We start from the raw sequence: 26,620 nt of genomic DNA, 5'->3' as shown, positions 1-26,620 counted from the left end.
ATTGTAAAAGTTAGTATTTTTCATTATTACAAAGAGGCATTTTCTGCTAAAACTCTTAAGTTCACACTGTTGAAGATGCAGTACTCCCAAACAATGCACACGCAAAAATAAAATGGGTAAGATTGAGTTAAAAAGTGCAAATGTATATTAAAAACTTTGCTGATAGTGTAAACGAACCCTGAAGGGATAACAGGATAGTAAAAAGTGACTGTATAGAACGAAAATGCAAGTGTTTTCTATGCAGGAAAAAACTGTGTCTGCTACGTAGTTGTAGCTTCCGTGCTTCCGTATGTATGTGAGTGCGGTGTAATTGTATGTGTACGCGTGTGTATTGACCGATCGATTTTATTTTGCAAATTCAAGGACAACTGGAAATCCTGCGGGATAGCTTGTCGGTTTAATTGTAAAAGAAGTAAATAGTCGCCAGTAAAAGCAACATTTGCGACATATAAATGCGTCATCTTTACAGAAACTGCATTAGCAATAGCAAACAGTCAAGCGGATGTGGACAGTTTCCATGGAATTTATTATCTCAATGAATGTCGAATGCCGCACTGATGACTCAAATTGCAAATCCAGAAGTTTTTAACCGACATTATCAGTCAATCTGTGTACACACAAAACACAAACAGATGTACATATGTACAAATGTGTGTGTGTATATACATGTGTTGCGCGTTGCTTCCTTTACAAAGGCAAACAAAAACACGACAGAAAAAAAAGAGACAAATGCTGCGGGTTGAGGCCAGCGACAACAACGGCAATCAGAATTTTGTGTCAGTGCTTGTGTATATATGTATATATTATGTGTGTGTGTGTGTGTGTGTGTGTATACGAGGTGGGACCGAAAGATAAAGATATTGAAATGAAAGAATACAAATATTTTAAGGCTGCCACATGAGGGCGCCGCTGTCATGAAAGTCAAACAAATGTGTTGGTGTCTTTGCTAGTGGGTGTAAAAGAAATCCATACCACCCACATGCAAACGCACCACTCTATATAACGCACACACATGCATGGAAACAGAAACAGACAGAGTCAATATTATGGAGCGCAGCTGTTGTTGGTTTATCGGCTACATCGCATGCATACTTAAGTTAAATATGCATTTATAAAAACGTATTTATTTTTACATTTATATGTATCTTCTCCAGAGTGCCCACAAATTGATTTATATGAATTCCTCACCGAGTCCGAACTGCAGCAATACTACAATGCCATCAAGTGAGTTGTGTGACCCAAATAGATACCCTATGCTCCAGCAAGGTATGCTGATCACAAGAAAATGCGAGCAAAATTTAAATTTCCCCCATGCCAGCTAAGAGAGTCATCAAGTGCAGTAGAGTTATTAGTATTTTTTAATACCTTTATTACCATAATTTAATACCAATACGCAAAATATATGTATCGATATGAGTATTTTGACACCGATGCGAAAAGCAGCAAGAGAACAAAAGAGCATTTGTGTGATCTGCATATTAAGCTGAGCTTTGACAAACACGTGACTCATTTAAAAACGCCGCTTGGTTATTTATTTGTTTCTTTTTTCTGCACACAGAAACGAACTAAAAATAACAAATGCAGCCCAATTTAAATATGCAGCGGATGAGGATTTACGTTTCATTGGCCTGTCGAGGCCGGAAATACGAAGACTGCGCAAGTTCTATGAAAAGCATTTCCCCCACAGCTACCTCAGCAAAATCAAGCGCCTGCTACAAGCGCCCGCCACAATTGTGAAGCGCGAAGATGGGGCTGGGGCTGGTGGGCAGGCAACAAATGAGAACGGCGCCGCTGCAGGGACGACCAACACAGCGACCCGTAATGGCGGTAGCAGCTCGCCGGGCAGCAAGGCACCCAACAATAAGCACATCATACCGGCTGATTCGATTAGCGTTAATAAGCAGCTGGGCATTGGGGAGTTTGGCATTGTGCAGCAGGGCGTTTGGACGAATGGCAGCGAGCGGGTGAGTACGATATCTGAGCCCCCTCCCTCTCAAGGGCTTCCGGCTGAATTGAGTAATTAATTTTGACTGCTGATTGCTGCACAGATTCAAGTGGCCATCAAGTGCTTGTGCCGCGAGCGCATGCAATCGAATCCCATGGAGTTTCTCAAGGAGGCAGCCATAATGCATTCAATTGAGCACGAGAACATTGTGCGCTTGTATGGAGTGGTGCTGGCCACGGATTCCCTGATGCTCGTCACAGAGCTGGCCCATCTACGTTCCTTACTCGAGTGCCTTAAGGATTCCGGCTTGCGCGTCAGCTTTCTTACAATACCCACGCTCTGTGAGTTTGCGCTGCAGATCTGTAATGGTATGCGCTATCTGGAGCAAAAGCGACTGATACATAGAGATTTGGCTGCACGGAATATATTGGTCTTCAGCAAGGACAAGGTGAAGATCTCAGACTTTGGGCTATCGCGGGCCCTGGGTGTGGGCAAGGACTACTACAAGACAAACTTCAATGTGAATCTAAAGCTGCCTATTGCCTGGTGTGCACCAGAATGCATCAATTACTTGCGCTTCACCAACGCCTCCGATGTTTGGGCCTATGGCGTTTGCCTTTGGGAGATGTTCTCATATGGCTTCCAACCATGGGCGGCACTGACTGGTTTACAGATACTGGAAGCTATAGATTCGCCCAATTTTCAGCGCCTGGAGCAGCCTGACTGCTGTCCACGCGAGTATTACACTTTGATGATGAAGTGCTGGCAGGACGATGCCCTAAAGCGGCCAAAGTTTAGCGAAATCTACGAGCAACTGCCTGACATGAAGCCTGAACAACTGAAGGCCGTTGTCAACTGTGTGGAGCCGAAGAAGGATCATTTGTTGTATCGCCAGGGCGATATCATAACTGTGCTTGATCGTAACACTGGCACGCCCTTCTGGAAAGGCGTTTTGAGCACCGGCAAGACAGGTTTCTTTAATCCCTCGAATACTGTCGCCTTTTTGGAGGGCTTGCCCTGCTCTTCCAATCGCGACTCCTTTAGTCGTGTCGGCGACCATCGCATTAGCAAGCGTAAATTGCGTACGGAAATGATTTCGAAACCGCAGAATGATTTTAAGCACACCGGGCATGTTGGCATTGATGGCGCCACTTTTGGAGACATTGCCTTCCTCGGCAGCTCTCAAAATGTAAGCCTAATCCAATTGTGATTCCTTTGGCTATATATGCTCACTCCTTTCTATTTTTACCTACAGTACAATCATGTGCCCAAACAGATTGTGACGCCGTACAAGCCGTCGGAGGACATTGAACAGACGCCACTGCTACTGCCTCCGACGCCGACCAGCCCCGACTCGTTGCAAACGGCCAGCGGATATTTCCCAGAGGGCGCCGGCACCTCCATGAATCCCACGTTTATTCCCTCCACGGAGCACACGCCCAAACTGATACCTAGCAATGGGCATAGCTCATTTGACTTTGCTGGCTCCACAAATCCCTTTGCCTCACACACTTTGGATGAGGAGCAGCTTGCTTATGCGCTTCAAAACAATAATTACGGGGCCGATGGCAAGAGCATCCACTCGGAACCCAATTGGCGGGCCAGTTCACGCAATACGACTGACGATCCACACGAATATCACGAAATATCCGACGATGAGATCGCTGGCGACAAGCTGGACTTTGGTCCCTCGCTGTTGGATGAGATCAACTCGATGTTTGGCTCAATCAGCGGCGCCTCTGGCAGCCAGCCAAAGTCGCCCGACTTTGATCATGTGAACACAAAGAACGAATTCGCTGAGATGTCTGCAAAGCTTAACCACAAAAGTGGCGACAGCAATGGCAATAAGCATGGCCATGGATTGCTGCCTACGTTGTCCAAGAAGAAGGCATCGACGGGCACTGTAAAGCCCATTTCGGTCAAGGATGAGAAAATACTGAACCATGCCATTGAAATGGCCAATGAGATTAGTGCCAGGTGCGATATACTTAACATATATTTATCATACAGATGGATTAATTTCCTGTTTCTCTCTTGCGCAGATCCATGATTGATTTGGTCTCTGATCATACGCCAGCCACGCACAGTCCGAAGCGCAAATTTAGTTTTCGTTTTCCGCATTTGAGTAGCGGCAGTGGCAGCGGCGGGGACAAGTCAGGTGGGGCTTTGGGTGGTGCTGCAGGCAGCTCTGCACTTACGCCCACCCATGGAAATGCCTCGCCGTTCTCCAAGAAGAAAAACTTTACGGAGGAGCTGCAGAGCATACCCGATATTCAGGTGAGATTTAATAGCATAAAGGATAAAAGGCAGAGTCTTGCGTTAAGTTTATGTAGAGCTAGTCTGGATAATGATGTGATTATGTAATGTTTGCTAATCTGGAGGTCTCTTTCTTGTCTACACTCTGCTCTCTTTCTTCATCATTCGCGTTGGCGCGCCCCGTTCATTCCCTTTGCTTTGTTTTGGTTGTCCAATTTGTTCGTTTTTCTTTGCCTTTCGTTCGTTTTCCCCTCACTCATCAAGCAGCGCTTTCGTTCGCTAAGCGAGATCAAGAACAGCTCCGACCTGCGCATACCCATCTTTGACAAGGAGAGCTCTGACTTTCTCTTTGAGAAATCTCGCGAGATACTCAGCCGCCCGCTGAACCGAGACCTGAACAGCGAGGAGTCCAGAGAGCGCGAGCCCAAGAGCATCAATGATAATATTATGGACATTGAGAATACTTTGAAGGCGCTCAATCTGGACTTTATGCACACGTACACGGAGCTGGACAAGAGCGACTCGAACGACACCATTTTGAATGATCAGCTGCCGCAGCTGGTGGGCTCCCTTGATGATGGCATCAGCAGTGCCACGGGCAGCCTGAAGTCCGCTGTCTACAGCTACAGCAACGGGGTGCAAACGATGTTTGATTTCAATGCAGCCACCAGCCATCTGGACAAGCATCTGCAGTACATGCACAATCAGGCGCAGCTGCACAGCCAGCAGCCGGAGCAGCAAAAGCTGATCGAGGACAAGCGCAGCAGCACCCCAGACACGGGCTTCGCGTCGCGGGATACGAACATCTCGTTGTCGCGCCGCAGCAGCCAGAAGAGCAGCTACAGCCCGCAGGAGAGCTACTTTCCCATGAAGAGCGACGCCCTGTACAGTGCACCGCCCATTGTCATGAGCAGTGGCTATGAGCGCTTTGGCAATGGCCACACTAAGCAGATGCTGGCCAGCGCCTCGCCCGTCAAGTCTTGCTTGAATGCCAGCAGCAGCTCGGTGTATGCGGGGGCTGCGAAGAGTCATCGCCAGCGTTCCACTTCCTTTAACGAGAGCTTCCAGCCCATTTCGCCGGTGCTGTCGGACGCCAAGCATCGGCAATTCAGACAGGAGTCACTGCATCAGCAGCAGCAGCTCGCGCATCACCTGTCACAGCAGCAGCAGCAGCAGCAGCAGCAGCAGCTGCAACTTCAACAGCAACATCAGCACGTGTCACTGCCCAGACGCTCTGCATCCTATAAGCCGCGTTCCATACGCGCGCGCACCTTGCGCCGCCTCAGCTACAATCCAATGACGCTCGACTCCAGCAGCTCGTCCAGCGGCGGCGAGGAGCCAACAAAGCCAAGCTTGGCGCGCTCCGAGTGCGATATACGCGCACGCGTTGCCGGCAGCTCCAGCAGTTCTTTGTATCGTCGGCGTCGGGCGGGTTTGAATCGGCAGGTGCAGTCCGCCTGCCAGGATGAGCGAGAGACCATCATATCGCCACGCCAGCTGTACGGCTCCAACTCCAGCATCAAGTCAGCGCCGCACTACAACCTGGGCGGCAACCGACGCAGCTTCCATCGGCCGGGCACTGGCTACGAGCAGTTCCACTATGACGAGCGCATCTACGACTTTGGCGGACGCGGACCGGGCAACAATTACACCACGCAAATGGCACAGCATACGCTGCTGACAGCCACCCAATCGCAGAAGCTTAGTTCCGGCTCGGGCTCCTCCTCGGCGGCCTCGTCTGCCGTGGCCACCTATCGCACTGCCACGTCTGCATCTGCCGTGCAGCCGCGCCCCATGAGCGGGGTGACGCTGCACGAGTTCGACATTAGTCGGCTCACGGGCAAGAGTCCCACGTCGACCAATTATGTGGGAAGTTCGCCGGACGAGCTGAAGCAACAGCGGGATAGCCAGGTGCAGAGCCTGACGCAGCTGCCAGTGAAGCCGCAGCGACCCACGGAGTTCCATTGGCCCGAGAAGATCCATGCCTCGGCGGTGCAGCAGCATGAGATACATTGGCGCCAGCTCAAGCAGCAGCAACTGCAGCCTCAGCAGTTGCCGCTGGTGACAACGGCGCGTGACTCGAGTGACAGCAGCTCCTCGTCCAGCACGGAGAGCGGAGATGAGTTTCAATTCCGGCGGGAATTCGTTGCGCCACGGATTCCGCCAAGTCCGGCTCCATAACTAAGGAAAATGCTGAAATATGTTCTCAATTTACTATTCGGGCATGTGCTGTCGGATTAGGGCGTCGCCACGCCCCCACACTCTGAGTGTGTCTGTGTGTGCTGAAGTGTGTGTTGTAGTGTGGTGTGCGTCGCAAGGTGTGTGCGTGTGGGTGGGTGGGTGGTTTGTGTCGGAAGAGTAAATTGTAGAAATATTTACAGCGAATATTTATTAGTGTTTACATAACCTATATATATATTATATCGATATATGTATATATATATATATATTTTGGATTTGAATATTTGAGAGCGTGCCTTATTCGGAAACACGGAAGACCTCTCAGAACGGATGATAATAATAAACGTAATTTGCAGTTACAGTTACAGTTACAGTTACACAGATGCAGACGCATTTTACAGTTACAGATTCAGATACATTTCAATTCAATTGAGATCTAAAGCATAAGCAATACGCAAGTCAAGTTCAGGGGAAAGTCCCTACCGCCCCACTCCGAAGTAATTCAACTAAAACAGCTCAATAATAACTAAAGCAATATTAACTCGTTGCAATATATATACTAATACAAAGGATAACGATGAAAGAATATTAGAAAATCAGAGAGAAAGCTTCGACTGCTCGAAGTTGCAATAGCCTTGCAAGCATTTGATAAATATTTAATATAGAAGAGATTGTTAACTGATTCCGAAAGTGTTATTTTAGTAGTCCGATAAGGTATAGACTTGCAAGGATAAACAGTTAGAAATTTAGAAATTGAAAAAAAAAAAAAAAAAAACAAAGACTCGAATACAATTTAGCATTAAAACTCAACTCAACTCAACAGAAGGCTTCCAGGTAAAGGCTACTCAGCTCCATTCAGACGAAATTGTGCTTGAACGAGGCGCTGGCAACAAATAGATATAGAAATCGAATACAAAAACAATTTCCTACAGATCTCAGATATCACTATTAATTATCATCCACAAAACAGAGCTTGGTTGTCAGAATCGTCGCAAGCAGAAGAGGAAAATGACGAGAACTTAGGAAAAATTGAATGAGAGAGAAAGTGGATCAGTATTAGCATTTCATCATACACGGGACACTGAGCAAACACCTCATATATCTATATGACAGGGTATAAAAACGAACAACAAAAACACACGGCAACAACAGCAACTACAACAGTCATCAAATACACACACACACACACAGACGCAAACTCAACCGTTGACAATCCTTCATTAAGAACAACATTCCCAAAAAAAAAAAACAAATTTTCTATCGAAAAAAAAAAAATTATATTGTCCGATAAAAAACGAAAAAAAGAAAAAAAAAAAACTCGTACATATGCGAATGTGTATTATGTGCCATATCCTTACGCTTGCATTTTTACTATACTATACTATATTATAATTGATATACATACATGCATACCTACTATATATGAAACTCGCGAATACCCTGCAAGAGAGGAAGAGGGGTATATCTGCTACTTTCGCATAATCAGAAATTTTCAAACAAAACAATTTTTTTAATATGTTAGAGCTCCACCGCGAGCAGTACGAACTTGAATAATGTATTCGAATTAAACGATTGTCGCATTCTGTGCATTTATTGATCAAGAATAACCGAAATACGAAGCAGAAGAGGAAAAACAAAAAATTACTTATATACAAAGTTTATATACATACTTACATATATAATTACAAATTCATATATATATATATATTATATATTCATATCTAAAAGAAGATCTAAATTATATTAAACTACCAAAAAATGATATTCTAAAGCATGCGTTCGAAGCGTTTCAAAGCCCAAATGAAAAAACCTAAACCTAAACTTAAACTTAAACTAAAATCTAAAATCTAATAAGAAAACTTTTTCCAAGTATTATATATACATATTTAAAAAGAAAACAAAATTCAAGAAGAGAGAAAAACAAAATTATTTAAAGTTTGCATTCTAAGAACCAAGCAGAAAATCAATTGGTAATCAAAAAAAAGTTGTGTATATTTAAAGGGATTTAATAAAGCAAAAGACAAAATGAATTTCTGCATAGATCTCTGGAAATACCCGATTAATATTTATGTATAAATTATATATTTAAATTTGTTTCGTTTAGAATTTGCATTAAGCACTCTTATGTTCTTTCTTTATTGGTTTTTATTTTTATTTATTTTTTAAACATATTTCTTTTCTTTTCTCCTCTGTTCCCCGTTTGACTCTTCACAGTCGCTGATTGGCGAGGAGGGCCGCGAGGCGTACAACAGCCTGATCGAGCGCAAGGGCATGCTGGACATTGGCTCCAGTCCGGCTGCCACGCTGCTGCGTCACATGGACACAGATGAGTTCGAGCTGATGAATTCCAAGACGTTGCCTCGTCGCCTGGGCAGCCAGCTGAGTTATCCAGGTACTGCGGCAGCTGCAGCTGCTTCTCCAGCTGCCCCTGCCGCGGAGCCTTCGAGTGCGGCTGCGGACTGCGCACGTCCTTTGCAGCGCTTGCAGCCACCGCGACCTATGACGCTGCCAACGCGAGGTGCGGCGCAGCGAGTGCGTCGTGCCGAGCAGGCGAACGTCGTGGAGAGGCAGAGCGATGAGAATCGCAATGAGCCGTGCGAGAGTCCCAGCTATATGACACACCCCAGCTACAAGTTTCCGGAGCCTCAGGAGACGAATGCATTGCCGTTGCCATCGCGCGAGGGCAAGAAGCAGGTGAAGACCAGCGCCAAGCGACACGTGCGGAAGTATCCGCTCATCATCCCAGCGAATGGCGTGCAGCGCACGCTCAGCAAGGTGGCGGACTTTGGTGATGCATCGCCACAGCCGCAGCAACAGACGCTTCAGCAGCAACAGCAGCACCAGCAGCAGACTCGCTCCATTGAGGTGGTGGCTGCGGTGCGCTCGAGCAGCGTCCGTCGCCGACCCGATGCCCGGGAGTACGAGAATATGCCAGCCATAGCAGGCGAAGCATCTGCGGCCCATACCTACCAGAATCTCGATAAGCTGGAGAAACAGGCGCCTGCCGACGCGGCTGGGCTGACGGACAGCGCCTCGCTGCAGTTCGAGTCCATATTGGAGGGAGACATGAGCAAGGAGGGCATGGTGTTGCAGTCGCCGGACGTGACCGATGGCTTCTACAACTTCTCCATACAGAAGGAGCACTACAACAAGAGCAAGGATGTCGGCTTCGAGCCCGCCCAAGCCACGGGACTTTATGTGAACGACGATGAGCTGCGCAACCTGGACAAACCGTTGGCAACCAGCAACAGCTCCTCCAACTTGGACTCGGCAGCAGTGCCGCAGGAGATGGCACCAACTGCAGCCTCAGCAGCAGCCGCTGTAGCCGCGGCAGCAGCAGCAGCGGCTTCTTCAACAACAGCAGCGACAGCAGCTGAGGAGCCTTTGGAGAGCATAAGCACGCGGCGCTTCGCTAGTGCCGACAATGAGCTGGCGGGAAATGCACTCTTTAAAAAGGTGCGGGCCTCCGTCAACCAGGCAATGAATCGCAGCTCCATCAATGGCAACGAAGTGGCGAGCAACAACTCAACGCCTGCATTGAAGCCACAAACGGAGGCGGAATACTTTGCAGCTACTGCGGCGCGATTGGCCGACTCGAATTCCGTGAGCTGTGAGGATTTGCTGGAGTTCTCCGACAAGAAGCCACGTGGCTGTGAGCGGGGCGTCGACTCAGATGAAGTACGCATCATGGTCAAAGTACTGGGCAAAGACGTAAGTTCAATGCAATATTTATCAGTAATTTCCCCAACTAATGCATATATATTTCACACAGAGCACGCCCACACGCTGCCTGGCCGCCCTGGAGTTCATCAATTGGGATGTTCACAAATCCATTAAATTGATAAAGCTGCAGAATATACTTGCTGAGGCGAATCTGAGTCTATCCGCTGCATTCGAGGCACTACAGCAGCAGGAATGGGACTTGCACACAACAGCCGTGAAGCTGAAGGGAGTTAAGCTCTGAAGAATGCGCAAATTGATACATAGACCTCCTATATACACATATATATGATATATACCATGTGCCTGTTGGGAACAACATCATTTGTGGCCTTCTTGTCTATGTTTATAACTTTCACCATTTAAAGTTCACTTTCCTCTATTATTTAATACTATAGTATGTAGGACATCCTTAACTCAAACTCAATCACTGCTCAAAATATGTTTCTATTGTATTTCATACTCCTTTCCTACTGTATGAACGTATCTCAGCATGTACTTATCTAATAATGCAATGTATCTAGTTCTTAATTGTACTATGTTAATCCCTATAGCCAGCTTTTCAAACACAGATCAAAAAGGATAACTTAGCACTAACTATCCGGATACATCCAACAATAATCGCATGTCTGGCCAGGTATTTGGTAATTTCTACAAAGGATAGCCGGAACTGTGCTGCAGCATACTCATCACATTTATGCAACAGATGAGGCAACAGCTACCAGCACCAGTACGGCTGCTAGCAACACCAGCTGCAACACCAGTTAGTGCTAAGAAAATAAGCATATAGTGCCTAAAAATGTATGAATTAAGTTCAAAATAAACGAAAAATACTTTAAAATTTCAAAAATAACGTGTGTTTATTTCATGGCGGGTAAAATAAAAGTTCAAATGCTCGTTTGAACTCAACGGTCTATTTCGCCCCTGGAGGATATGCAACGAATATTTTTGTTCGCTTAAACTTGGTTGCTTGCTGGAGATTTCTGTTCGCCTGGTACTTCAGCTGAATTTTCGTTGAAATTTCAAAAGGGTTGCCCTTTAGAGTATGCAACGAATTTTGGTTTTTCGGTAACAAACATTTCAGTTTTTTAGCTATAACTCGGTCAAATCCTAGCGCAGGATGAAAAAATTTGGTGCGTTAGGATCATGAAAAGCCCGACTATGAATCGCCATCAAAACATTATGGGGTCATCTAAGGATCAAGGACTTGTCCATTCAGCTGGCTCTTGCGGCCTAGAAAACTGGCCAAAATTCACAAAATGCGTAATAATTCCATAACTACAAGGACGATTTTGATGCGACTTAGTCAGTTGTTAGCCCGAGTGACCCCAAGGAGTTTGACATCTTAATCGTCGGCATATCCAAGGATACGGCCGAGCTATGCTTATTTTTCTTTGAAAAAAGGATAGTTATTATCTTAGCTTCCTGAAGGACTTTTATCCATGTTGTTGTCAATTCATAATCTGAGCCGAAAGGACACCATATGGTTGAAAGGACATCCCAAAAGTCCTTCAAATGGCCAAATTACATTCCATTTTTGACATTTTTGGCACTTTTTTGACTATACCCCTTGAAAAATTTATAGACAAAACTTTTGGATGAATTTGGTAATTCCTTGATGCCAATCGATTTTCCCAATATCCATAAGTTGGAAAAAGAGTACCTAATAAATATCCTTAAGGATATGGCGAAATTAGGATCAACATCCCTCTTGAATATGGGGCTATTCTTGTAATACGTTCTTATTGAAGCATATCCCTAATCAGATAGACAAAACTAGATCTCGCAGGGCTCACATTTGTTTTAAATAAGTATATTGAAACATGACACGTATTATACATGAAACTTACAGGGTTAATGAACATTTAAAACAGACATAATATTTAAATATATCTTAATCGAATACATTACACAGAAAGAAGGGGTGGGGGTCAGAGGAATGGAGACTATTTGTGACGGGTGCGGGTTGCTATGGGGGCTTCTGGGGCATTCGCCCTGGTGCGCGGCGTGGAGCTCTTTGAACTGCTTGTGTGTGCTGTGGCACGTTCGCTGGATTTGTTTTTCTTGTGTGTTGCTTTGTCCTGGCGCACGCGCTTGGGTGTGGACACCTTGAGATGTCCTTCGGTCATGCTCAGCTCTTGGGATAACCGTTTGCGGGTCATGCACATGTTATTCATACGCAGCTTGCGCGCCGAGTGACGTGTTAATATCCTGTTCACGGGCGTGCTGCTGTTCAGATGGGATGCGGAACGCCTCCTGCTAGGCTGTGGCGTCTTGTGATTGGACTTTGGTGCTGGCGCTGTTGCTGATGCGGATACGGATACAGATACAGATGCAGGTACAGATGATGTAGGTGCCGTGTTCTCCTTGATGGAGGAACAGCTGCTGTCCGTGGGACTCGCTGTGCTCTTTGATGCTGGTATCGCCCGTTCCGCTGGAGTTGCCATTGACACGCTGCTGCGTCTTCGGGGCATCGCTTTGGCGTCGAGTCGTTGCTGCTTGCGGAGTGGCGAAATGCGCTTAGAGGATTTCCCCGAATCGGTGGATGGCGAAGAGGAAGCCAGCGTCGCAGTCGGCGTTGCAATCAGCGATTTGCGCAGGACACGCTTGCGTCCATTGCGCAACGGTGTTTGTATATCTAGATGAAGCACTTTGCGCTGCAGGATCACAAAAGAAACAGAAAAACAAGATAAGTTAAACAGAAAAGCAAACGGAAAGCTAATTTAAATAGGATAACTCGCTAGCACTAACTAAATAACATACAACTTTATACACATACACAGCTTGTATTACTAGACCGGGGCGTAAAGAAAACAACGTTTTATTTTTGTTTTGTTGAGTGTTTGAAAACGTGTCTTTTAAATTCATCTTTTTTGTTTTCAGTCAATGCTAAGTGCATATCGTTTATCATTTGTGCTTAAATTAAACAATGTTCAGGATTCATCCTGGATTATCAAAATTTGTTACAGGCTACATTTTAAACTAAAAAGAATTATGATTCGTTTTTGCTGTTTGCTCTCTGCACGATCTGCTACTGCTACTCTTGATCTGGCTCTGGCGCGAGGATTGGGACTGGGACTGTCGCACTGCCTAGAGCTGCAAGCGCAAGCGCGCGGTACTCACTTTGCTGCCCGTTGGCGTATTGCGCGCGTTGCCATTCGCGTTTCGATTGCGCATCGAGCGCAGACGCAGGTGACTCGCATTTACCGCTCTGCTTGCATCTGGCGATGCGGTTGTGGGCGAATCCACGATTACTTCCTCCGATTCATTGTGCTGCACAGAGTAGAAAGGTAAATGTTACTGCTTAGCTTAAAAGTCTGCGATTTGATAAACTCTTACCGACTGGCTTTGAACAGGGCTAACAACTTCTACAATTTCGTCTTCGCCTTGAGATTCTACATCCACATACTCATCCTCTTCGTCCACTATTGGAGCTACGACTTTTGCTGGCTCAGGCTCCTTTTCGGGCGTCTTTGAGGCACGCGCTATTGCCCGCTCCAGCTGCTGCTTGGTTTTATCCCTGCGCAGATTACGACGACTGATTTCTGTGGCCTCCTGCTGCTGTTTCTTCCTCTCTAACGCCTTCGCCTCTGCCTCAGCCGCTGCTGTTGGCGTTGGTGTGGGCGCTTTTGATTCGCCTATGCTTTCGCTATCCGAGTTGTAGAGCGAACGCCGCAAGAAGCGTAAGCCAACCTCATTGTTGGCCCCGAAAGTGGTTAGCACAGGTTCTGCAGGCGCAGCTGCAGCCGCAGCCGCAGTCGGCGCAGGCGCTGCCTCGGTTGCTGCTGGCTCTGTGACTGCTGCAGTTTCTGTTGTAGTTTTATCTACTGGTGCAGGTACTTCGCTCTCGGCAACAACTGGCGCTGCAGGCTCTTGAGCAGGGCCGTCCGATGTGGATACTGTGGTGGCCGTGATACTCTCACACTCCTCGGCGTCTGCCTCGCTGTCATTGCCATCGGTCTTGCGGGCAGGCGGCTTGAAGCTGCCATTTAGCATATTTTTAAAGTCCTCAATGTTCTTAATCATGCGTGGCTCCAGATCACTCTGCAAAACAAATTTGAGTCAGTCAAGAGTTAAGGCACACTATTTAAATTCACTTACATTGACCAACTTGTCAGCCAGCTCCTGCATTTCGTCCTTCAACTGTGAGTTGTTGAGCACATTCAGCTTGAGCGTGGTCAGCTCTTTGGTCAGCAGGCGACACATCTCTTTGCGCTCCGTGTAGAAGTTGTGAACGTAGTGCAGAAAGCTGAGCGCGATGCGATTGTGTATATTGCTCTGGGGCGTGCTCGACACCTGCGTTGTGAGATCGATGAAGAACTTGGTTACATGATCCGGCAACACATCGTTCAGCGAATCGTTGCTGCAGCTCATCACAGACCACACGATCGGCAGCAGGCAAGGCTCCAGTAAATGCTGCAGCTTTTGCTCCACAATATTCTCAAAGAACATGCCGAGTACCTGGTTGATTATGGGTTCTATAAAACAACAGAATATAGAATGAGTTACGAAATATCATCTTTGCAAAATCTGTGGCATTTACCCGTGTTGGGATTAAAGTAGCGCTTGAGCAGCTTCTCTAGCACTTCAGGGCGATTGTCCAGCTGACCACGCAGCACCAGGCGACACAGGCCGCGCACAATGGCCAGCAGGATGTTCTTGTCCACAACCTTCTCGACAAAGAAGCCCATCATGCTAATGATGTCCGCATTTTGATCGCCGCTTTGCGATTGACTTATGTCCTCCTCGCCGTCAAAGTCCTGCCTGGTGAACAACAGCCGCCGCTTCGTTTTGGGACCCACGACAGATTGACCCATATCCATAAAGAAGTCGACGCCGTAGTGATCCATTTGCTCGCAAACGCACTGCGCGGATATTTCGCAAAGGCGCAAATTGTTGTTCTTGTAGAACTCTTCGACAAGCACATCAAACACCTCCTTGGTGTACGCCTCGTACAGGAGACTGAACGTGGTGCCGCACTTCATGGACCACTCGAAGATATCCTGCTCCGTTGAAGGCAAGTGGCGGCAAATGAAGTCCTATAATTGCAATGGGAATTAGAATTCAAATATTTGGCCACAAAACCTATAAGAGCTGTATTACCTTGTAAAGCTTGCACAGGCTGGGATTCAGGCTGTGTACATGCTCAGAGGCGACCATGTAAAAGGATATGTACAATCCCTTGAGTACACGCTCCTGCTTCGACAGCTTGGGCCGTGTGGGCAGCTGCAGCTGTCCATGTTTTTCGAGTAGCGGCTGTATCAAATCCCTATACTCATCAGTCAGGATCATTCGCTCGTTGTTTATCGCTTGGGCACGCATATATTCCTTTTGCATGGCAAAGTTATCCTCCATCTCCTCGAGATCGAGAATTCGCACTTTCAGCGATCTGATCTTCATGACCAACGATGTCTCCACATTCTCAAGCAACATATCCGTCAGTTCCCGATCGTGCACTAGATCGTTTTGCTTGGTATTCAGCTCGCATATGTCATAGATGATAGTCAGAAAATATTGCATACGGGCAGCCACATCGGTCTCCAGGCGCTCCATGCAGCGCACGAGCACGGCCACGATTTTCGGATCCAGCCGGCATTCCCTCAGCAGGTGCGATATTAGCTCCTTCAGATTGTCACGTCCGATTTCATCGCCCAGATCGTAGGTCTCCAGCATTTCCACTAACGAGAGGAGCATAGTCTGAAATTCGATCTGAGCGAATTTGTCCATATCTGGCTTCTGGAATTGACAGAATCTAAAGAGAGCAAGGATTAGTTGATGCCACACCCAGCATATGTGTATGCAATTGCCACTCACTGCTTAACATAGTCACAGAAGATGCTTAGTTCTGGGAGCACCTGCTCGAACTCGTCAGCTTGGATCTGTTGCAAGTAGGCGCTAAGGCATTGCCAGTAGAGGACAAGCTCGACGGTGAGCGACTCGCGCGGGACACAACAGTGCAGCTCACAGTCCTCGGTGAGGGGCAGCTGGGCGAGCAGATCCGTATAGTCCTTGTGTTGCTCGAAGATCACGAACAGCATTTGACGAGCCACGCGTCGAAAGCGCAACAGCTCCTCCTCGGTGGAGTCCAGCTTGAGAGCAGCAACTAGATTCACATAATTATTCTGGTATGACTCGATCCAGGCCTTCAGCATGTACTTGATCACATTTTTGCGCACATTCTCGGAGCTGTCGTTGAGACCGCGCTCCAACAGCGTCAAACGCTGAGACACCTTGTAGGAGCGCACAGGATAGTTGCACATGTTGATGTACGTATGACGGCGCACCTTCTCATCCACGTCCCACAGGCGTTGCAGTATGTGCGGCACTGTTAAGTAATTGCGACCCATGCACGAAATGATGCACTGCCTCACACTGGACGAGGGATCCGCGCTCAAATGGTACTGATAGGCGCATAGGACCTGATCGTTGGGGTGATCGGGCACCTGGAGACGCTGCATGGCAAGCACCGCCTCTTTTCGCACGCTGGGCGAGATATCCTTCAGCCTTTCCAGCATGTAGTACAGAATCTGATCGCATTGCGAGTCATCGAGAGCCGCGTACGGGCCGAGATGCTTAAGGATGAGATTCACAAAGAAACAGATGCGATAGCGTATGTGCGGGCTATTCGAAATTGTCTGCGAAAAGAGCAAGCAAACGAAATGTAAACAAAACGTAATCGATAAGAAAGTACAGTAGACACTCACCGAGAGCAGCCACGAAAAGGTCTCGGCCAGCAGCGGATGGGTTTTCTCCGACTCGAAGCTGGTGACGAACTTGGCACAGAAGGCAAGCGCGGTATTGCCGTACTCGTTGCTATCGTCCGCCTCCAGAATCGTTTTGAACATTTGGATGAATGTGTACATGAAGGCATCGTGATCCAACTGGAAGAGAGTACACAGTTAAACAATTACAGTTAGACTTCAGTCCCAGCAGTCCGCATTCACTACAACCTACCTTGGAGTACAGTTGCTTCATTTCCTTGATGTAGCGCTTGTGAAATGTTTCCGAGTTTTGCGCGTTCGAGAGAATTGTATACATTGGCCCATGGCCTGCATAGCGCTGCTCGCTGGTATTGTTGCTGGTGTTGCTGTTGTTCCTGCTGCCGTTGGATGCGGCTGTATTCGATGTGGCCACCGCATCGGGGCTGCCCTGCTCCTCAGTGTTTTCTTTTTCTTTAGTTTTTTTGTTGCGCTTCGCATTCGCCCGGACCTTTTTGACCATTGTGTTTGGGTTTCCAGCTCCTCACTTTACCGATTTTTCTTTTTTTTTAAATTGATTGCCTATTCCCTTAATTTAATTTGTCTATTAATTAATTCAAATTGTACGCAGCGCAGCTTACTTTATTTTTTCTTGTGAAACGCCAGCTAACAAACACAAGCGTCGCGTTCTTTTGCATTCCGTTTTCCACCCCATTCGCGCTGCCGTTAATATGTTTCATCTTTTTCAATTGGCGGGGCTGCCAACTTGCTGCAAATGCAGCATCGATCACAACTGCTGTCGGTTAAATTCAAAATTCAACTCAATAATTAGTAAGAAATTTGTAATTATAATTTAATCAATAAATATGCAATGGTAAAAAGTTTATTTTTTATATACCAGTGTTTTCTTTTCTAGTAAAAGGTTATTTATGCCGTAAATATAAAGAGAGATGTTGCTAATTTCCCTTGTCCGTGGTGCATGACAAATGCTGACTGCTATAGGACTATTTCGAATTCGTTTTTATTAAATTTTTAAAAAGCACTTGTATTCTTTTTTATTTCTTAGGAATTTTTTATATATATTGTTAAATACGAATTTATAAATTTGTAAATTTTTAAATATATTGAAAAAATGGTCTTTCAATGCTTTTTCAGTCAGTAACATATGCAAATCTTTAGAGAATTTAAATGATTATTGTTAAACAAAAATGTCGAACGAAACGAAGCGAGTTTACGATGCTCGCTCCAAATATCCCGATCGTGGAAAAGTCACGGAAAATTCGTTTAGCCCATTGAGTGTTGTTATAAAAAATCTGGAGACATCCCTCTTGCTGCTTGCCTCTAAGGAGGAGCCCGTCCTTCAAGTTGTGCTCAGTCATTTGTCGGAGTTTGCCCGCAAACAGGATGAAAATATATTGGAGCTAAAGCAACAACTACTGCTGGAGAGCCTAGTTGATAAGGAACTGTTTATCGATGCGGAGAGTGTTATAGTGCGACGCTTTGCCTTATTCCTTATCACTGCCATCTTGGACAACACGGAACTGGGGGAATACGATACAGAAAAGACGACAGCGCTGCTCGACGTGGCGTTTAGATTCTATTTAAAGGAGAACGATGAGTTCTGCATAGAATATCTGACCTATATAGTAAACTTGTGTCTTCGTGATCCGAAGGTCGCACAGAGTATAATTGAGAATATTGAGTTCCTGGAAAAGTTTAAGAACATATTCATTAGCTCGGATAATCCCGATACGGTTTTCAATTCCATTGAGGCATTGCATAAGATTCTACAGGTTCAAAGCGCAGAGGAGATGCTGGAGTTCACCACACTGCCGGGATTCCCGGTCGATCGCATTGTCTGCGAGCTGACCAACGAGTTCCTCGAGATCCGTTTGGCTGCCATCAAGGTGCTGAAGACGCTGCTGGCCGATACCAGCGACGACAGTGTCTTCGAGCCGCTTCATCGCTGTTTCTTCGTGCTCCAGCAGCTGGTGAAGGCCTTTTGCCTAGATCCCAAGGCACCAGACGCCCTTGGGATCATCGAGGTGCTGGCTACGGCTTTGCGCTCAGAGAAAATGACTAAGCTCTTCTTTGAGCAGAATCTCTTCGACCAGATGGTGGAGAATCTAAAGGAGATTATGGACAATCTGCCACCTGAAGTCGTCTGCGCCATCATCTCCATATTCGCCGAGGCGGCCAAGTATCAAAAATATCTGCCACGCATCCATAAGGCAAACATTACGGACATGTTCATCAAGTGCCTGATGAAGAGCAAACAGGAGCCAGCTCCATTTGTTATCATGGGAATCATTCGCCTGATCGCCCATCCGGAGGCATTGCGCGCCTTTGTTGCCGAGTATGAGAATGGAGCTCTGTCCCGTCTCATTAGCCTGTTTCGTGCACCTGATGTGTCCATCAAGACACGCGAACAGTCAGCCGAGTTGATTGGAAGTCTATTGGTTAACTCCTTCCGTGTTACAGCTGAGCAGTTAATGGAACTCAACATCGCGGAGTCCTTGACAATTACTCTGAAGCAGGGGCTGGCGGAGCTATCGATCGATCTAATTCTATCGCTGCTGTCGATTATCGAGAGTTTAGCTGACAATGATGAGTACCGCACGATTATTGGCGAAAATACAGCACTCACTGAACAAATTGCCCAGCTACTTATGGTAAATATCATGCATATCTGCTGTCTACTTGATACACATACTTCCATTGACATTAAGTTATCGATATAGTCGTCTGGTAATATATCGTTGTTTTTTGTGGAATAGCGTTCCACATAGATATACCGATATGAATAAATGATGATCATGTTTTTTATGTACACATATACAAATATACATATTTATCGATAAAAATCGATCGACACTTTTTCTATCGATTGTCCACTCTTTTAACAGCGCTCGTATGCTCATTCAATATTGGTCCACAACATATTTCGCTGCCTTTGCACTATTATTGACGAGCAACCTGTTCGAGAGGTTCTGCTCGAAAATTACATCATTTCCTCAATGAAGCGCGCTCTGAAATCCCTCTCCAATCTGGTGAAGACAGCTGTGACCAATTTCATACTGCAGACAACACGTTTCAATGAGTTCGTCGATGCCTACATCGATCGAGGAATTCTGGAGGTGTAAGTTAATTGAATACAGTGCCCAGTGGAACAGGAACTGCAGCGATCCTCCTGACTTGTCCTTAAATTCATACAGTTATTTCCTTACAGATTGATGCTCTTCCAGAAGCACGCGTTCTGTGTGTCCACTTGGGGTCCGGCCATTGAGAGCATTCTATCCAAGTGCCCAACCATGAAGTTCTGCATTCGCAATTACTTGGGCTTTACGGACATTACGGCTGGCAAGGATTTCTATGTGTCGAAGCGTAAGTTTGAAGATTTCCGTTGCTTTCAAAACATTTTGCGACACGATTGCTCGCCTCTGGAGGCGGTGCTGGTGGTCAATTTCGACCGACCGACCGCACTTGAGGAGGACGTTGTCTGTGTGCCCACCTACTGCCTGCACGATGTCGACAATGCGGGCGATCAGAAATGGGTATATTGCAAGCGGCCAGCTGATGACAAGCTGCCGGAGTACCTCGAAGCACTCAACGAGACCTTGGCCGTGAGTATGTTAGGCCCAAGTAAACCTAGCTAACAATATTTCGTCGTCTAGTTGAATGGCCTTGTAGAGAATCCGGACAAGATCAGACGCAGCATCGACTTCGAGAATGTGGCCAAGCGCAGCAAGATTATTGCCGAAGCCGTGAATAGCGTCATGGGCGAGGACATCAAGATCTTGGATATAAATACAACGGAAGAGTGCTCCCGCCACACGGTGCGCTGTCATCTGGAGCATCTTCGTCTGACTTACCACACCAATTTCATACCGATCGGCGCTGTGCACAGCGGCTGCCAGTTCGAGCGTGCCATCCTCTTCAAGTGCTTTGCAGATCAAATCGGCCTGCCCTGCACCCTGCAGCGCAGCGTCGATGGCCGCATGCTCTACAACGAGGTGCCGCTGCCCCTGGAGGTCGACAAGGATATCCACTGTGACCAGAAGACTCTCAAATTTATGCCCTGGCGCATGCTGCGTCCCACGCACATCGTTGATCTCATGTACAACATAGGCGAGCTCTATCCCATGCAAAGTCGCCAGGCCCTGCAATATTTGCGTCTCTATTGAGGCCCGAATGTTTTACAGATTTCATTGTTTATTGATTTGTCCAAATTTTTAATGTTAGCCCAATAATAATCAGAAGTAATTCATTGGGTCCATCGACTAAACAAAGCGTTTTTCCATTTTCAATTGTAGCTCTCATTCCAACTAAATCCTCTTCCCCTGTAAAATTCTCAACTGGTTTATGCTGCAGCCGCAGGGTTTGGGTCTTTGCTAGCCGATGGTTCGCTAGCCAGTGCGCATGTCTCCCTTTTGACAGCTCTTGCATCTCTGACATTCGCTGTCAAATGAAGTCGTTTGGCCTCCGCACATAAACAACAAGTTTTCTTAGCCTCTTACAGAATAGGGCTTCCAGCTGGCTGAGCAGGCGTCCAATCGTGGTCCAATTGGCGGCCACAATATGTCCAGAGCGCTTCTCACGCTCGCCTATTTAGTGCTCACCTATTGCTCCATTGTCTTCACGGCTTGCGTCAACAACGGTAAGTGAAGCGACCTTCACACCTCAACGGGGAGAAATCAATAAAGTTCTGTATTTGCTTGTGTAGTGACTGGCACTTCCACCACTGGCAGCTCGACCGCATCGGGACCCAACTCCGCGGGCAGCCTGAGCACCTCGCTGACCAGTGGCGGGCACATACATCGCACCGCAGCGGCCATTGAGCGGGTGAACAAGCTCTGGTGCTATGCCTGCGACACCATGGACGATGGACCGGGCTGTGTGGATGTGCTCGAACGGAATGACACGTCCATGATGAAGAAATGCCAGGGCGAAGAGTTCATTTGCATGGTAGGAAGTATATCAGTTATAGAACTAGTCCTTCTCTAATCACTTCTCTCCCTCTCTCACCCTCTTTCGAAAGGTCAAACGCTTCTCGTACACTACGAGCACTGAGAACTCAACGAGCTCGCCCAAGATGTGGTCGTTGGATCGTCGCTGTACTGTGAACTGTGAGCCCGGTTGCATTGTGATTGGGGAGCGCACTAAGCTCTATGCGTGCACCTCCTGTTGCGAGGAGTCCTTTTGCAATACGGGCAGAGGTGGCGCCGCTGGCATCTTCCATCGTGAGGCAACGGGCATTGGCACGCGGCTCTTTTGGCTTGCTGCCCCATGTCTGGTCAACATATCGCTAATGCTCTACAAACGGCATGCCGGCCACGCGCTCATCCAACTGCAGTAGTACCTCGAAAATGGAATTTAGCCGATTTAAACTCTTCACTTGCTCCAATCCAAATCCAAAGCAAACAACTAGCCAAACGAGTTTATCTGCTCCCTTAAAACACTATTTTACCTAGTCATAGATTAAGATATAATACTACGAACTATTTACTGTGCACAGCCTGCGCCCTTCACGATCTGTGCTTGTGTACATCTTGTTAGCCCAAAGATTAAGGTGTGATAATAAATGAATCCAAGTGTCAAAGTGTGAAAAAAACTGTGAATGAGTCGTGAATTGATTGAGAGGAATGTTCTTCATTAATTTTAGATAATATTTGTATACATAGATATCAATAATTTACGATTATTCTATATCATTCTCTACAAGTTTTCATAGGGATTGAACAATTATAAATGAGTTATTTACTGTAGTGAGATAATTGATTTAGGTTTATTCATTCTTAAACCATGTTTCTAGTTAACATTCCTTAGCCACATTTCAGCCAAATTTTATTGATTGATTTCCACTTAAGCAAAATGCATTATCCCTTAATCCCCTATCAGAATTTCTAACTGCATTTCAATTTAGAGCCGATTAGAATTTATCATTTGGCATTTCAGCTCATTGGTATGGATAACAATGGTAATTAGTTATCTGAATTGCTAACTGCTACTCTGGTATTCTCTCTGTAATTGATTCAGTGTATGGTCTCTCTCACTCCCTCTGCACATGATCTGCATTCATTTCCACACACTTCCTATCCCATTTGGGTACATGTGTAGTCCTTTATCCGCTTAGTAGCTGTACTTCAGGCTGCTGAAACCGTTCATTTGGTTTCGTGAATTGCATTACATATCCGTCTGTCCGAGAGTGTTCATTCCCCCTCTCCCCTCTCTCCCTCTTCCAGCTCCAGTGTCCTACTGCATGCATCCGCCTTACCCATCCGACATCCGACATCCCATATTTCCCACATCATTCACAATCGTGCACATCCGCCCACTTGGCCACTCAAGCCTCGCCCTGGGTGGCATTTCCGGGCAGACAACTTGCTACTTGCAGCATGAATTATTTATTGGACAAAGTATTCATAAGCAGACAAAGTGGGTTAACAGTGGGTGGAGGGGCGTGGCAGCAACTGGAGTTGCTGGAGCTCCTAATCAGCTTCACTCCAGTCCCCGTCTACTCTTTGGCTAATAGGGTTGCCATTAAGGGCAGATACACATATATGTAGGCGTGGCGCGCCCACTTAGTTTAGTGCAGAGAAGTCGCCCACTCCCACACTCCCACACTCACACACTCCCACAATTTGTTTTCATCTGTGGACAACTTTCTCTTTGACTTTTAGTTTGTTACATCTCCAGGGCCCAATTGCAATTGTTTTTTGTTTTCTCTGCTCTGCTGGCTGCCTGTGAGTTATGGCCATAAAGCAACCAGCTACATCTTGGCTAATAAACCAGAAGACAAATCTGTGCATTTTGTTGCTTAATTTACATAAATGGCCAGCAGCAGCAAATAGGCTGCCCATTCGTAGGAGACTAGAAGACCAGAAGACCGGGAGGCACTTGGTCTTGGTGTGCCACAGCGCATTCATCATGAAGAGCGCCGCTTGAGTGGGGGTTGCAGGGGCAGGCTAGTGCGTCGATGGGGCGGAGAATGGGGAATGGGGGATAGGGAGCTGTTCCCTCTAGTCTATTGGCTTTTTGCTTTATGTTTATGTATGTGTTTTGGCGTTTATTTTGTGGCTTTCATGTCGTAAATCTTCATCAGACGGCAAATTACGTGGTTGCCAGTCAGCCAGCAGCAGCGCACTCTACCTTACGCCATCTCTCTCTTCCTCTCTCTCTCTCTTCTCGTCTGGGCCGAGTTTTTGTGGCGGCATATCTGGTAAACAATAAACTGACCGCATTCAGCCTGTGGGCGGTAAAAACAATAAAGCGGTGACAAAAACCAAACAGGCAACAGCAACAACAACAGACAGCAACAACAACAGACAGCAGCAGCAACATCCCATTGACAACAGTTTCATTTATGAAAAATAATAGCTGAAGCGGCAGCAATATGCGAAATTTATTATTATATTTGCGTTGTGCCGCAAAAATGCAAACGTTACCAACGCCTGCTTCACCTCCGCCTCCTGCTCCCGCTGCCGCTCCGGCTCCTGCTCCTGCTCCTGCTCCGTCTCTTAATGTTGACCCCGACCTCAATATAAAGTTGCCTGGCTGATTCGTTGTCAGTGCAGACGCCACCAATGGGCAGCTGGAGTACGACGGCAATATGAGAAGCCGTAGCTGCAGAAGGAGCAGCAGCAACAGCAGCAACAGGAGCAGCAGGAGCAGCAACATCAAGAGCAGCAGCAGCAATAAGGCTGCACAGCAATTGTTATTGTTGTTTTTGATGTTGCTGTTGTTGCTGTTGTTGCTCTTTGTTGTTATTCGTTTTATTCATTCATTATTATTGCTACTTTGGCGTTGTTGTTTTGCTGTGTGATTGCTGGCGACACGTTTATGTTGTTGCTGTACTGCTTGCTCGTTATTATTGTTGCTGCTGTTGCTGCTGCTGCTGCTGTTGTTCTTGTTGCCGTTGATGTTGCTGCAGCAAGTTCACAAAGAAATTTCAATTAAAATGCAACAATGCCGCACTCCATCATCAGCGTGCCAAGCTGACAAACCGCGCACACTGCCTCCTCTCGCTTCCCTCTGCTCGTCAAGCACCGTCGCCTGTTTACAGTGTTGGGCAACGGAATGTAACGAACTGTAGTAAAAAACTAGCCACCCAATCATCCAACTGCTGCTGCAGTCACCCACAAAGTGCGATTGCAAATGCAGTGGGTAGCTTAAAGAGTTACAAATCATCAAGGAAAATAGTATTTAAATTTGTATAATTTTTGTGTAAGAGTTTAAAGATAATAGGGAATGTGCCCATTACCCTGCATATTTATGAATTTAACACAAGTCCTTTTGCCCCAATGAAATCATGTTTTAGAAATTCCACATTAAAGTTCCAATTATTCTCATATTCAGGCTACCCTCTTGAGATCATTCCATTCCATTATATCATTTCAATCTGTGGAAACTTTGAACTTGCCTCCTCCTGCCTGCCTTTAGCCTTTAGTTTATCTGCCTCTCAGCTTCTCTTTAAGTCCCGCCCCCTTCGCTCAACTCTTTAGTCAACCAACAATGTTGATTGTTATTGCTGCTGCATCCTTTCGTCCCGGTGCCCGATTCCTGCCTTTGGAGTGATAAATCTCTGTCGCCTAGCAAATAGGAGCAACCACACGGTAGCAACTGCAGTCGAAGCGAGCAATAGCCAAGGCCAAACAGGCGTAACATTCTGTCGAGCAGCCATGCCAAAAATGTTTGTTGTTGGCCCTGGAGCAGCGTTCATTCCCCCAGCCCCCAATCCCAGTCGCAGTCCCAGTGCCAGTCCCAGTCTCCCCAATTCCCCATAGCCCGTGGCACAGCGAACGTGTAATTAAAACTTTCGAGCAAGCAGCCACGCAACTACAACTACAATTGACAGACTGCCAGCCAGTCTGCCTGCCCGTCTCTCTCTCTCTCTTGCTCTGTCTCTCTCTCTCTCTGTATGACAGTCTGGCTGTCTTCGTAACGCTCTCCCTATAGCATAAGCTGTTGCTGCTGTCAGTTTTTTGGCGCCTTGTTTTTAGCTGCTCTTTAATAAAGTTTTGCCCAGTGGATCCCTGATTGGATCACAGCCAAATGCAGCTGACATTGATGGTGCCTGACCTAAGCTTAAGCCTTGTTGTTCCAGCTCCCGCTACTGCTACTGCTCCTGCTCCTACTCCTGCTTGTGCTCCTTCGTTGGCTCCTGTGCGGTGTGATTTGCGTAAATGATTTTGATGGATTTGATGGGATTTGAGCGCGAGTTTTTATGCAGCCGCCAAAACCCTTCGCAGCTGTGAAATGGATTTTCCGAGCAGCAAAGCTCTCAAGCTGATTACCAACCAGCACAAAGCTTCGCCACACTATCTCTGTCTCTGTGTACTGGTTAAGCTTTAGTTGTCTTCAGTTCTTCAGCTTTAATGCTCGCCATTTCCTGGACATGAACACGAAAATGCACTACATACAAATTAGAGTGCGAAAAAGGGGCGAGACGAGATTGTGTCAAGCAGAGCGCGCTGCAAATTGATTTTTTGTGTCTGCCTCGTTGCCACACGCCCCATGACCCACGCCCCACACCACTTGCCACTTGCTGTACATGCTACAAGCGCGTAATCTCTTAAAGCTCCAACTCCTCCTCCGCTTCTCTATCTCTCACTTTCGCTTGCACCTTTCGCTAGCTACATGAATTTGCATATTAATCTGGCCAAGAGCAGCAGCTCCAACGACCCCAAAATTACACGAACTACACATTTTGGTTTGTCACCTTCTCTCTCTCTCTCTCTCTCTCTCTCCCTCTCTCTCGCTGCACCTGTCTCTTTCTATGTGTATGTTGTGAGCCGCTTCTGGCAACCGCCTAGCCTTCAAG

General features: G+C 46.6%; 5 protein-coding genes across 7 annotated transcripts in view; 3 read left to right on the top strand and 2 right to left on the bottom strand.

Moving 5' to 3' along the window:
- Positions 1-20: 20 nt before the first annotated feature.
- Positions 21-10,955, top strand: Ack-like (activated Cdc42 kinase-like). Of its 2 annotated transcripts, XM_018010089.2 has the most exons (8): positions 22-116; positions 1,155-1,224; positions 1,559-1,964; positions 2,049-3,134; positions 3,201-3,922; positions 3,988-4,222; positions 8,597-10,093; positions 10,155-10,955. In XM_018010089.2, the coding sequence occupies exons 1-8, from the start codon at positions 113-115 to the stop codon at positions 10,344-10,346; spliced, it is 4,212 nt and encodes a 1,403-aa protein (XP_017865578.1). In that variant the 5' UTR covers positions 22-112; the 3' UTR covers positions 10,347-10,955. The 2 variants fall into 2 exon arrangements, with proteins under 2 accessions (XP_089327986.1, XP_017865578.1); XM_089471860.1 differs by lacking the exons at positions 8,597-10,093; positions 10,155-10,955 and adding an exon at positions 4,469-7,635 and having other exon boundaries at positions 21-116.
- Positions 10,956-11,899: 944 nt separating this feature from the next.
- Positions 11,900-17,323, bottom strand: Cap-G (Chromosome associated protein G). The gene is made up of 9 exons (XM_018010086.2): positions 17,057-17,323; positions 16,807-16,983; positions 15,917-16,737; positions 15,206-15,854; positions 14,646-15,141; positions 14,204-14,580; positions 13,442-14,146; positions 13,226-13,375; positions 11,900-12,759 (listed from the first exon to the last, which is right to left on the bottom strand). The coding sequence occupies exons 1-9, from the start codon at positions 17,321-17,323 to the stop codon at positions 12,049-12,051; spliced, it is 4,353 nt and encodes a 1,450-aa protein (XP_017865575.1). The 3' UTR covers positions 11,900-12,048.
- Positions 17,324-17,356: 33 nt separating this feature from the next.
- The window catches only part of LOC149268378 (uncharacterized), a 107,019-nt gene continuing 97,755 nt past the window's right edge, over positions 17,357-26,620 (bottom strand). The window contains exon 9 of one of the 2 annotated variants that reach the window (XM_089471868.1): positions 17,357-17,593. In XM_089471868.1, the coding sequence (XP_089327994.1) occupies positions 17,588-17,593 (6 nt within the window). In that variant the 3' untranslated portion in view covers positions 17,357-17,587. Of the gene's footprint in view, positions 17,594-22,481; positions 24,047-26,620 lie in introns of those variants that run through there. The other variant, XM_089471867.1, reaches the window with a different exon arrangement.
- Positions 17,886-21,089, top strand: LOC108617586 (uncharacterized). The gene is made up of 4 exons (XM_018013415.2): positions 17,886-19,472; positions 19,707-19,939; positions 20,030-20,423; positions 20,475-21,089. The coding sequence occupies exons 1-4, from the start codon at positions 18,009-18,011 to the stop codon at positions 20,982-20,984; spliced, it is 2,601 nt and encodes an 866-aa protein (XP_017868904.1). The 5' UTR covers positions 17,886-18,008; the 3' UTR covers positions 20,985-21,089.
- On the top strand, positions 21,236-22,411 carry LOC108617623 (uncharacterized). The gene is made up of 3 exons (XM_018013465.2): positions 21,236-21,457; positions 21,524-21,765; positions 21,839-22,411. The coding sequence occupies exons 1-3, from the start codon at positions 21,379-21,381 to the stop codon at positions 22,154-22,156; spliced, it is 639 nt and encodes a 212-aa protein (XP_017868954.1). The 5' UTR covers positions 21,236-21,378; the 3' UTR covers positions 22,157-22,411.

The sequence above is a fragment of the Drosophila arizonae genome, chromosome 5, assembly GCF_054131065.1.
Source record: "Drosophila arizonae isolate 15081-1271.41 chromosome 5, UAZ_ARI_1.0, whole genome shotgun sequence".
NCBI lineage: Eukaryota > Metazoa > Arthropoda > Insecta > Diptera > Drosophilidae > Drosophila > Drosophila arizonae.
The sequence above is the reverse complement of the archived record's forward strand: the minus strand, read 5'-3'. Positions and strand labels throughout refer to the sequence as shown.